Here is a 12,898-nt window from a genome sequence, read left to right on the forward strand (position 1 = left end):
AGTTGTCTTAGTTATTGGTAACTAGATAAAAAAAAAGTTACTGTGTCTAGCTTCTGTTTTAATCCAACCTGTGTGTATGTGTGCATGAAAACTGCAGAAAGCAAGCTTTGTTAAAACTGCCTATACTTTTGTTTTATTTCCATGTTGGGCACACAACTCCCTTGTTGCCATTGCGAAGAGCTCAAATTTCGTTTCCCTGGGCAGATGCTTAAGCTCTTCGCTCTGTTGTTGGTTTCAGCCTGTTTTAATGACGGTCACTAATCAAAGTTAAATTTTATTTTTGCTGCTTTCTCTCCAAACAGTACCATGAGGGCACGATCAAGAACATCCGTGAAGCTGAGCGCCTTTTGAATGAAGAGCTGAAACCAGATGTCCGCCACACTGCCATTGCGCTTGACACTAAGGGCCCGGAGATTCGCACGGGTCTGCTTCTTGGTGTAAGCTGCTTTACTTGTCTTCTTGTTGTGACAAGCCAAACACTGAAGCATCTGCTGATGGTTCTGAACGGAGGGTATTGAAATGGCAGGGTTTAGAAGATAAATAATTTTTGAAAGCTTTCTAGAGAACTGTTCTTATGTCAAAATATAAGGAGCCGTACTGCTTTGGCTTTCTTACTTTGTCTTTATCCTAGCAGCACATGCTACAACCTGTTCCATGTTGATCGGTTTGATGGGAGCACATGTACCTGCATTATGTTGGTGCCAAAAGCTTGCTTTTGTTGTGATTCCAGAGAAGAATTAAACTGTAGCATTTATTTCAGCCGCCGCGGTGGCTCAGTGGCTATGGTGCTCGGCTGCTGTCCCGAAGGACGCGGGTTCGATCCCGGCCGCGGCGGTTGAATTTCTTTGGAGGAGAAATTCGAGGCCCGTGTACTGTGCGATGTCAGTGCACGTTAAAGAACCCCAGGTGGTCGAAATTTCCGGAGCCCTCCACTACGGCGTCTCTCATAGCCTTAGTCGCTTTGGGACGTTAAACCCCATAAACCAAACCAAACCATTTATTTCAGCATGAATTTCAGCATGGCTTTTGATATACTTGTTTTCGTGCTAGAAGTGCTGCAGTTGTTTGCAAGTACAACTTCTTGCGACAGTGTAGTAAAAGCTGCAAGCGTGAGGCGATCTCCAGTGAAGCCGTTCTCACGCGCTTGTCAGCCAACAATCCAAGCCTGGAAGCAGTTTTCTCACACTGATATCTTCTGTCATTTAGAAAGCTGTGAGCAGTCGCCACCAGCTTCCTGTCTCTCAGCTACAAACAGGTGTTTGCGGGGAAAAGTTTATAGGGTAAAACTGTTGATGGTACTGTGGTGAAATTCTGCAATGCTCACTAAACTTGTCAGAAAATCCTCAGCAGTCAATACATACAAGATGCATAAAGACAAGAAGTACTCGAAGTTTAAACCATTTGCGGTGCTTTGGCAGACGTCTTCTGTTCTGCACATTAACTGAATTTTTTTATTTCATTTTTAAAAGTTCTTAAACTTTTCTTTCAGAGTCTCGGTAGCCATGATTCAGCTACTGGTATGCTGTACGATGTTAGTGCTCATCAAAGAGCTCCATGTGTTTGAAATATATCTGGAGCACTTCACTATAGCATTCTATATATCCTTGAGTAACGTTAAACTCCTGTATACCGTGCCTTAATTTTTTTTACCAACTCTTGCATATGTTGTGTTTTACTGTTTCGACATGACTCCAACTGCTTGTTTCATTTTTATGCTTTAGGTCAAGCAGTAGTTTCGATTACATTATATGGTCTGCAAAACAATATGTTCAGTCAACAGTTGATTCATGGTGACTGAGCTTGAAGTAACCTAAAAGTTGTCAATTTTTGCATTTCCGTATTGCGGAGGTAATTAGGAAGCTTGATGGGTTTTACTAAATACAGTCAAGCTTATTGATTCACCAAGCTCACTGGTGCCTTCTCATTAGGTGGGGCCCTCTGTCACATAACGTGCATTGGAAACTTCGCTTGTGTGATGTAGCATTTCTGGGAGTCGCAGCTGGGAAGTTTTGCAATCGAAAACTAATCATCCTCATATTTGCCATGTGATACATTACTGATGCAATTAGCCTTGGCTCCTTTTGGGCAACCTTTCATGTGGGGATGCCCTTTGATTTCAGGGTCCTTCGGCTGAGATAGAACTGAAGAAAGACCAGACCATTACACTCACCACGGACAAATCCTTCTATGAGAAGTGTGATGAGAACACCCTGTATTTGGACTATGAAAACATCACCAAGGTGCTGAGTGTGGGGAGCAGGATCTTCATAGATGATGGCCTCATCTCTCTCACAGTCAAGGAAATTGGTAAACTAGACCTTGGTCATTGCAACCTCTTCATGCCGTGTTTACAATGGGCTAATGACAGTGTATGTGCTGTTTTTGATAGCAGATTAGTGGTGTATTACAGGTTCTGGCAAAAATATAAATAGTGCGACCTAGGTTCAAGGGCACTGTTCCCCTCGGGTGCAAATTATCTAAAAAAGGAACGAAATGTCAATCTTCAGATTTCATTGAGGAGCATGCCAATAAAAGAACCCCAGGTGGTCGAAATTTCCGGGGCCCTCCACTACGGCGTCTCTCATAGCCTTAGTCGCTTTGGGACGTTAAACCCCATAAACCAAACCAAACCAATATTGCACAGAAAAAATTTCAATCCTCGCAGATGCTTGATTATGCAAATGTTGTTGAGATCTATCTCCATATCATTACTCAATGCTGGTTTCCCTGTCTCAGTTCTGCTATCGACTCATTCCTGTCTGAAGAACTTAAGTAAGCAAATGGCACATTTTAAGCATCTTAAATCGCTCGTTCGTGCCAAACAAACAAGGAAATGTGCATTGAGCAGAGCTGTACCAGAGCTACCATAAAATGCAGAGGCATCCATCTTGAAATAATTTTGAGTGTGTGGCCGGAAATGATTTTATTGTCAGTATTTTTTGCACATTTCAGCACTTTATTAAAATGCCCACATTTTTGCGCATTGTGCCATCTGTACGGGAATTTGAGTGTTCAGAGCGAGTGTATGAACATACACTGAAAGGCTGAAAGAAACATGCTTGCTTGAGCGTAGCTTGAGTTGACGGTGCAGTGGTATGCGTATGTAAATTTCGTTGTTGGGCAACTTGATGCGCAGCTTTATTTTGGACATTGCCAGGCCACTTGTGAGAAGTTTAGTATAAGTAGTGTATATAGTTAACCCTTGTCCTTCCTTGCTATCGCTCCCCTCTGTTCTACTCCTCACTGTCCTCTCACCTCCCTTGTTCAAGCCGGCCACAGCTCCAATGCTTAAGACATTGAATAGCAATTGCTGTGGCTGGCAGCACCTTTTTCTTCCGTTTTGTAATTTTATAGTAAACCACCACCACTACTACTGATACTAGTTGCTAAGAAGGGAGGGGCATGTCTTGCTTGTTGAGTATTGCCACAGAGTCAAGTCTTTGTTCTTATTTTTAGCTTCTGATAGGGGTGACAACGCATTCACTAAAATTTTCATAATTTCAGGATTCTGTAGGACTTGCAACTGGTGGAAACAGGCTTAAGAGTTTGGGCAGTTTGCAAATCGCATTCGGTGCACAGAAAACTTCAGATTTTTTCTCGAAACTTAGAATGTGCAAGAATGGGCATATGAAGGGGTGCACTGCTAATGCCGCTCTTGAATTGCATGTGGACACGGCAGTAAGAGCATTGATGGTGGCTTTCAGACAATGACAAGCTGGTGTGCAACATTGAGAACGGGGGCATGCTAGGCAGCAAGAAAGGTGTGAACCTGCCCGGAGCACTGGTCGATCTTCCTGCAGTCTCGGAAAAGGACAAATCGGACCTCCTTTTTGGCGTCGAACAAGGGGTGAGGCTGTTGTGCATGTAATTGCTCTCGCTATTAGCCTGCTTCAGATACTAGTGTGAAAAAGGCTGCTGCACATGCCACGAAATAGCTCATCTCTCTCAGTGCAGGATTTTACTTTTCTGTTGCATCTATACTGAATTGCGGTTTTGCTTTGTGTAGAATGCTTGTTTCAGTTCAGCTGTTGGTGCACTGTAACGAGGTGCTTTTGTTATTGTGTTCAATTCATCAGTACTGTTGGTTTCCCACCCACATATTTTGTTGTGTTGTTTCTTTTTTGTCTTCAGTTCTTAAAGTTTCATTTGCCTAGCACTATTTTGCCCATTTGGAAACAAACATCAAGATTTGTTCTTTCCATTTATTAATTACTTGTGCATGATGTTTCAGTTGCATGGTAGGCATGCTTTCCTGGCTCGCAGTGTTTTGAGCCACGTTCACTCCAAGCATCTTGATGTTTTCGACATCACAGCATTATTTCCCCATTTTTGGCTTATTTTTGCTAACCTGTAGTTCCAAGAAATGTATTTTAGCTGCATGGCTAGAAATGAGCATGTGGTTTGCTCTGATATGGTCTGTCTGCTTTTTGCCTCCCTGGAACATACCTAAAACGAATGGCGCCTTTCAGGTGGACATGATCTTTGCCTCGTTCATTCGAAATGCTAATGGTGTGAAGGAAATCCGGAGCGTGCTTGGTGAAAAAGGAAAGGACATCAAGATCATGTGCAAGATTGAGAATGACGAGGGCGTTCGCAAGTGAGTCTTTCAGTGGTATTGTTGCCTTGAATGTCAGAAGGTTCCCGAAGGCGCATTCGGAATGCTAATTTGGATGTGCCACTATGCAGGATCGATGAAATCCTTGATGTAACTGATGGCATCATGGTGGCCAGAGGTGACCTTGGAATTGAAATTCCAGCAGAGAAAGTGTTCCTGGCTCAGAAAATGATGATTGCCAAGTGTCAGATGATTGGCAAGCCAGTCATTTGTGCCACTCAGGTTTGTGTTTTTTTTTTTTTTCTTGTATACTTAGCTCTTCCATCCAGCTGTTGTGTTCGTGTGACTTGTCTGCAAGACTCAGTGCTGTTTCTGGTCAAATAGGCCTCTTAGTATAGACTTGATTTCAGGATACTGTTTGTGTAGTAAAGTGTTTAAGAAGTGTATGCGACCCTGGAAATCACTGTAGTGCTTTACGGATGTAAGCATTTTGTGCTTTGATGGAAACAACCGTATTGAACATCAGCATCCTAGGTATATTCTGCTAGAGGAAGCCTTCATTTGATCATTGGTAGCTGTAGGTTTGTGAAAGCACCTTTGTATACATTGCAACACTGTAGCAGACACACCTTAATATAATTGATATCACTGCTGAACTCTCATAATAAGTTCTGTTTAACAATGCTTTGGATTTTCTTTGTTTTCACTTTTGCATCAATGTTGCTTACATAAGTAAAAGGAAATTCTTTCTAGTGTGACACAGGTTGTATAATTTGGCTTACCTGGTCGGTGTTAATGTCCAAATTTGTGTGCTCCTAACTAAGAATAAGCTTCAATGTTTTGGTTAATACAGACGGAAAGTGACAAAAGTGGTATTTTTATTAGAGAATTTTATATTGACTGAAAACTCTCTGTAGCTAAAGAAGCAAAACACGGCAAGAATTAAATTGCAGGTTTTTAGGCTCTAACTAGATTTAAAGTATATTTATGAAACCATTGTACCACCAGTAGTAAACTGGCAGGCATCAGGAAGAAAAGGGTGCGGATTAAAATTACGTAATGACTACAAGAAGGTTGGGAAGGTTTGATGCAGTCGTGGGAGCTTGCCAAGAGACATTGTCATCATGTAGAATGCTTTACTTTTTTTGGCCTTGTCATGTGTTTTAAGGATATTTGCTCGTGGCCACAGGAAGCAATGAGATATGCAACACTGAGACGTAAGGAATGTTATTTCTGTAAAAAAAAAGAAAAAAAATTGGTGTGAAAGTAACTCTACGAAGTGCATTGGGCTGTAGCAGTGCTGAAATGGGCAGGAGTAATGCAATGTGTCTCTGCATGCTGTACGATGCATGTTGGCCTGCACTGTTACATAATGCTGATTCCTCTCGCTGTTCATTTAGTGTTTGGAATGCTAATGCCAACATATACCCATCACACAGGCACTTCAAAGGCACACAACGTGCATCTACACAGCATGAGTCACGCCTTTGTTCAAACTGCCTCTGAGGCAAAGGCAGCCATCTGAGGCCTTTGAAGCCCAAAAGCGGCCTCCGAGCAGCTTAGGGTGCCCCTGGTAGGGTGGAGACATGCACTGTCGAATTGAAAGGAGCCAGTTTTAATCGGAGATGTTGCACTGACCCCTTGGGCAGAAAGATGCGAAAATTTATTCAGAAACAAGAGTTCTGCGTGTGGAAGCATTGAATGCTATGTCAAAGACTCTGTAATGCTGACTTCTGGAGAAATATTTTGATGTGGCTTAACGAAACTGCTCCAAAATGATGTAACCACTCTACCGAAGGAAGCTGTCAAGGCGCCGAGAGCAGCTGTGATCGCAGCGCCATCTAGTGTAGGAAACTGAAAGCAAAGAGAATCTAAGCAGCTAAAGAAAGCATGTCTAGGTATAGCTTTTGGATGTCTTTATATTATGCTAGACATCAAAAATCTAGCAACACCGAATGCTGGTGGTGGCCAAGGCAATAAACAAAACCTGCTCCTGCTGACAGGAAAAGCTAAGCTCAACAAATGAATAAAATACTCCAGTTCAGTTTTAAGCTTGCTTCTATTATTCAATGCATTAAAGTCCGTCCGAGTGTTTCACCTTTGAGCTGTGCCATGTAGCAGCGTCAGTGCTCCCTTAGTCTTGCTCCTTTTGTGAAACAGATTTCTTTGCTGGGATTTAAGGAATGCTGTGTGACAGGGGTATCAGTTTCTATGTGTTACATTGCATCCACAGCCAGACTGGGAAGTCCCGTCACTAGGCATTCTGCCGGCACTACCTTCAACTGTGCTGGTAAATTGTAGAAGGCATATTACTATCAGGGTTGTTAGCAACAGTTGCAATGATTTTATGTAGCGCAACTTCATTTCGTCGTGTGCTGTGTACGGTAGCACTTTTGTTGCTTTGCACGGGTTGGTCAGTGGAGCTAACTCTGACTGCTGCCCCCCACAGATGTTGGAGAGCATGACCCACAAGCCGCGGCCTACACGTGCCGAGGCGTCGGATGTGGCCAACGCTGTGCTGGACGGAGCCGATTGCGTGATGCTGTCGGGCGAGACGGCCAAGGGTGAATACCCGCTCGAAGTGGTGCGCATGATGGACAGGATCTGTTGTGAGGCAGAGTCCGCATTCTACCAGAAGGATGTCTTCATCCATCTGTCGCACATCGCACCCTGCCCCACGGATGGCACGCACACCATCGCAATTGCCGCTGTCAGCGCATCCATCAAGTGCCTCGCAGCTGCTATCATTGTCATCACCACCACCGGCAGGTGAGGAGTCTCTGAACAGCCAGTGCAAGGGAAGCATGTGCTTGGTCATTATGGGCTTTGCGTGCTGTTTTCAGCAGCTTGTAAGTCAGGACTTACCGTAAAAACCCGCGTATAATACGAGGTTTTTTTCCCATAATTAACGTCCTAAATTTCTGCCTCGTACTATTTGCGGATTCGAACAAAAATTTTCGAAGTTGCTCGATGTTTTGGTTTCGTTTTTGCGGCGTGGCTACGGCTTGGCTTCGTTACTCTCGACAAACGACGTCACGACGTCGTTTCTTTGTTGATCCGTTGGGTGCGCCGGGGGGTCGCGGTGTGCCGTGCGCCTGTTGACAACGCACGTGCTCGCATGTAAGGCACGCTTCGTGAAGTGGATATTGTTTTAGAGAGCACGATGTCACGGTCTCGAAAACAGTACTCGGCTACTTTCAAGCGATTTTGGCTGCGGAGAACACCGGCAACGGTGCGGCCGGGAGGCAGTTTGGTGTCGTCGAAGGAAGCATTCGTGGATGGCCACAACAGAAAGAAGCCCTTTTCGCGTGCAGCGGAACGCGACAAAGCTTTCGCGGCCGTTTGATGGTTGTGTAAACGAACCGTTTAAGGACGCAGTCAGGCGGTGCTACGCAGAGTGGATGCGCTCAGGTGAGCCTGCAGTGATGCCAACCGGGTGGCTGAAGCGAGCTTAAGAAGTGCGGCATCTCGAACGCCCTCGATGGCACGGAAGATGAGTACATTTGGGATGATTTGTCGGACAAAGAAATGTCCGAAGAAAGCGCTACTGAAGAACAAAGTAATTGAAGTGAAGTGCGGGATGCGATTTGAATAAATGTCTTCTATGAGCTTGTGTTACTCGTATTATACGCGGGTGAAACTTTTTTTCCTATTTCGCGTCTCTAAAACTTAGCCCCGCATTATATTCGGGTTCGTATTATACGCGGGTTTTTACGGTAATTCTGCTTTATTGCATGTACAGTCTGATGCAGTTTGAAGGCTTTCGCTGTCTTCTCAGCCAAATGGGGTCTATACAGTTTTTCCTTGTGTGATGGTTGCTTACTCTTCAATGAAAATGATTGTGCAGGATAGAAAAGTCAAACTGCTAGCTAGTCTCCTTTATTTTACTCCAGCCAGTGCATCGTGTCAATTGTAGCCTTGCCGTAGTTTGTGCATAAAGTGAAATTATCGATCAAAGCTGGCTATCAATTTTCATTGCCTGTTGGTGTGTACCTGGTTATTCTTTCATTATTTGTGATGTGCTATTCACACTATATAAAGAGACAGCAAAGGATTTACAGTGAAAATTCTCTAATTCGACACCTATTAATTCGGAAGTCCGGATAGTTTGAACTGCGCACTTGGTCCCGGCCAACTCCCTTGCAAGTAAGCTCACTAATTCGGATGCTATGGCTCTCATCAGTTAATCAGAATGAGCTTCCGATAGGAAAACTCTTCTGGGTATGACTGATGCAGCAAAGGATCAAGATAGCCCTACTCAGAACCTCTTTAGTGCACCTTTAATTGGCCCATAATTGGCCCACCTATTCATACTCCTTTTGTGGTGGACAGTTGCAACACCTTGTGGGGTTTTCAAATGCACCTCTGTGTGCAATGTGCAGGACTGCCCACCTGATTGCCAAGTACCGGCCCCGGTGTCCCATCCTGGCCATTTCGAGAGTGGAGCAGACCATTCGTCAGGCCCATCTGTACAGGGGTATTCTGCCATTGCTTTACACGGGTGAGTCAGCCACTTCACATGCTTTTGCAGGGCAGGTAGGGAGCATGGGAATCTGTTCATAGGATGCCTCCAGTGACTTGTTCACACACTTGAAGAGGAACATAGTGTCACCAATAGTGTGTTCACTTGCAAAGAGGGCAAGAAAACATCTGGTTTTTAAGCTCCCTTTTCTTCTGTCCTGTTCCAGTTGTAATTGGGAGGGTTCAGCTTTCTCCCGCAGTACACAGAATATCGCAGATTGTGAGCACTGCTTTAAAAATTCAGGTATGTGGTTGAAGTTAGTGTTCATTCCGAAACTGAATCTCAGTGATGAAAACCTGGCTCTCCAAGGAAGCTAGGAGGCTTCACACATGCACCCACATGCATGCACACACCCACGCACAGACCACAGCTTCTTCACCAAAGGGGACAGACCTTGAACTGCCACCTCAGATGCTGTTCGTACTAGGTAAGCCTTGCAGCAGTGTGCAGCTGCCGCCTCCGTGTGAGATTTGTCCATCGACGGCTGTCACTGAATCATTGAACTGAGCAGTAGCCTAATTTGCCCTTATAATTTTAAGAGCGTTAGCTCTTACTCATCACGTTTCGAGATTTCGTGGGGTCTGCTACCACCCTGAGATCAAAGCGCCATCTGTGGCAGCAACTAGAAAACAGCACATCACGCATTGAGACTTGTAGCGCCATCTACAATAGCGTTGTAGAAACAACCACCTGTCGTGTGCCAATGATGACGTCATGGTCAAGTATGGTGGTTAGAGGTGAAACTATTAAGAGTGCGGCGTCAGGGCAATTCTAGTAAACCAAACAGCTAACGCTCATTACTTCAGTCTTCCAGGTGTTAGTGGGCTTTTTGTGTATTTACTTGCAAACCATGCACCATGGCAGCAACCTCATTAACTGTTAACCCCAAAGAAAGTAAACACTGCGCAGAGCTTAGCACACCATTAGAGCAGCATTGTTGATGCGTTGGTGTTTTCATTCTTGCATTGTTTTTGCCTAGTCTGTCTTGTCATTCCATTTCAGTGTGTTCTCTTTGTCCAGGTGTCAGCCTCGCCCTGATGTTTTCCGTTGCTCTTTGCTTGTGCAGGCGAGCGCTGTCCGGACTGGCCCATGGACGTTGATGCCCGCATTGAGTATGCCCTGGAGATAGGCAAGCTGCGTGGTTTTCTGCGCAAGGACGACGCAGTGATCGTTGTGACCGGTTGGCGCAAGGGAGCCGGAGCCACCAACACTCTGCGCGTTGTGTACGTCTAAGGCAGCCCCCGTCGCCAGCCGTTGCGACGCGCGCGTTCGCCTTGCGCGACATTGTGGAGCGTTCTTTCCCACGGAAGCCCGCCACTACACAGAATGGGGGAGAGGCATGCCACTGGTGTCAGCGTAGTTGGCTCATCCCGCACAGGAATGACGGGGAGCATAGGGCTCTTCGCGCTGGGCCTGGCATGGATTGCGTCCTTTCCTTGGTCTTTCATTAGGACTAGTAGCACCTCAACTCACTTGTCGTCGTCAGTCCTAGTTGAGAGCCTCCTTGTCAAGTTTGAAACCCAGGACGCGCTACTTTCATTGCTGACTCCAGTCGGTCGCCCATCTAGTGTTTTACAGCCACCATGCTAGAATGCTGTGTTGGCATTTTTAAACTGAAAAGGAGTGATCTCTGCCTTTGGCCATTGCTTCTTTGGAGTGTGTGTGCGTGTGTGTGTTTAGGCCAATGTGACCAAAGGTCAAAGGATTGTTTTAATGTGTAGTCCTGTAAGTGGAGTTGTATCTTTGCCCCTCTAGTCCCTATTATGTTTTTTGGCTTGCCCTTGTCCTTTCATACACAATGGTGGTTTTGGCAGCGGCTGTTACCAAATTTAAGCTAAAAAAGTAAAAAATTCAAGTTGGTCACAACCGGCTGTCTGCAGTCACGTCGGATCGAGCGGCACTGCTGTCGTTCTTGGCTCGCCCGTAGCCAGTGCGTAGCACGCAATCCATGTCAAGCCATTCGCGAAGGGCTCCCTTCCCCGTCGTTCCTGTGCAAGATGAACGGCAGTGGTGCCGTGCCACACTTTCTTGAGAGCGATGCCAGGTTGTCTGTCCTCGCTGCACCGCATCGCCACACGACTACCAACAACACTGCGGCAGTTCTTGACAAATGGCAAGCACCAGTGTGGGAGGCTACAGTGTATGCTGGTGAAATTTCTTCATCACCAAAGTGTCCAGTAGCCTCCACATTGGTGCATGCTCCTCGTTTTGACTCCATGCTATTCTGTTCGCCAAAACATGAGCAATGGCTTTGCAAGGACTTGACCAATCAATCCCAGTGGGCAAGTTGTCACAGCTTTGTCTTTGCTGCACGGGTAATAAAGCATACTTTTCTGGTGGCTTCAATGCTAGACTGCACATCACCTGGGTGATGTGCAAAGCAAAGTTGCTCCAGATCGGTCTAAGACTAGTTCTGCATTGAACCAACAGATGAGCATGTATTCTCAAACCAAGAAGGAAAAAAAAGGATGACTGCTGCTCTAAATCAACCAGTGGAAATTGCCAGTGCTATTAAAGGCAATTTGCTTCTGTTTTGGCATCGGCACAACTCTTGGACAAATTTGTACTCAATGAAGCCAAGATGCATGTCAACACCAGTCTAGATTAATTTCCAGCACTAAGCTGCGAAGCATTGGGTGGTAGCTTGCTTACACCTCTGCTGTAAGCAATTGATTTAGGAAATCTAAGTTCCTTTTTGAAGTGGTTTAATTAAACTTCATTTGCTTTCTATGATGCAGTCATCTTTGCGATGGCAGTGTTTGGCGTGTTGCAAGATGCGGTGTTTCCTGGATACAGTTGCTGAAGAGACTTCTTTCTCTTTTTGCAAAGTGGCAAAACATACTGCAGTTGTCCCAAGAAATTATGTTGGCAACCACACCTGTCTTATCTGACTCTCTTGTCAGATATATACATTAACCATTGTATTGGAAGAACAACTTTTTCATTGTGTAACTACAGCCGCTGACAAGTGTTTTGAAAGGGTGCTGTGATCCCGGTGTTGTGCTCTACAATTGTGTGTAACCCTAGGTGTAGGAAAGCTTCTTCACTCTGTGAACAGACGTGAAAAGTGTGATTAATTAAGGAATCTCTCGCTATGCTATTTCTTTTGTAGCTCATTTTATGTGGGCCTGTTACATGCACAACAGCCATCAGGGGCTACCACTATTCTGCAGCTTTGTTTTAAAGCATCTGTGATAGATTGCTAGCCACAACTTTTCCTTTTTTTTTCTTCTTCTTTTACTGCGAGGCCATCTTTGAGTATGTAAGCATAACAAAAATTTAAGTTTGAACATTTCCTATTTATTTCACATGTTCGTTTCAGAATGCAGCTTTGATTGCTTCATAGATTAATTTCACATCCTTTAGGTCTATCTCAAATTGTAGCCCCATGCATTGTTCCTGCTGTTGTGTTGGTTCATGTAGTGAACTATGGTTGTTCCTGCAGTACTGGTCCTTACTCGAGAGTCCAGAGTGCTGTTTCTTGTATGTCTAATAAATGAAAAATATTTAATTTCGACACTGTAGTATTGTCGCATACCAGAGTGCCATCATTCTCAGCCGGATGCTATTTAACCCTTTCACTGCCACTCCCGAGATAAACTCTGGCTACCACATATGCACACCCCCTGCCCCTCCAGAGTTAACTCGTTTAGGCATTTTAATTCCCCCCCTGCCGCTCCAGATAATACTGGTGTAAAAAAAAAAACTATGCAAACATGTAGCACCATCTAAGGAGAGACTCCGTAAATTCATAGATCTTGTAGGGTAAATTTTACACAACAGATGGCGCGCATGTTTCCACATCCGAGTCACTTCGTTTT

At 44.8% G+C, this 12,898-nt stretch overlaps 1 protein-coding gene across 5 annotated transcripts in view; it reads left to right on the plus strand.

Moving 5' to 3' along the window:
- The window catches only part of LOC149339096 (pyruvate kinase PKM-like), a 34,152-nt gene that overhangs the window by 20,515 nt on the left and 739 nt on the right, over positions 1 to 12,898 (plus strand). For all 5 annotated transcript variants that reach the window (XM_089547907.1, XM_089547906.1, XM_089547910.1 and 2 more), the window contains exons 4-11: positions 303 to 437; positions 2,121 to 2,307; positions 3,705 to 3,847; positions 4,470 to 4,597; positions 4,687 to 4,837; positions 7,005 to 7,324; positions 8,938 to 9,056; positions 10,144 to 10,300. In XM_089547907.1, coding sequence (XP_089404033.1) covers positions 303 to 437; positions 2,121 to 2,307; positions 3,705 to 3,847; positions 4,470 to 4,597; positions 4,687 to 4,837; positions 7,005 to 7,324; positions 8,938 to 9,056; positions 10,144 to 10,300 — 1,340 coding nt within the window. The remainder of the gene's footprint in view (positions 1 to 302; positions 438 to 2,120; positions 2,308 to 3,704; positions 3,848 to 4,469; positions 4,598 to 4,686; positions 4,838 to 7,004; positions 7,325 to 8,937; positions 9,057 to 10,143; positions 10,301 to 12,898) is intronic.

The sequence above is a fragment of the Amblyomma mixtum genome, chromosome 6 (assembly GCF_055824585.1).
Source record: "Amblyomma mixtum isolate Tamu chromosome 6, ASM5582458v1, whole genome shotgun sequence".
NCBI lineage: Eukaryota > Metazoa > Arthropoda > Arachnida > Ixodida > Ixodidae > Amblyomma > Amblyomma mixtum.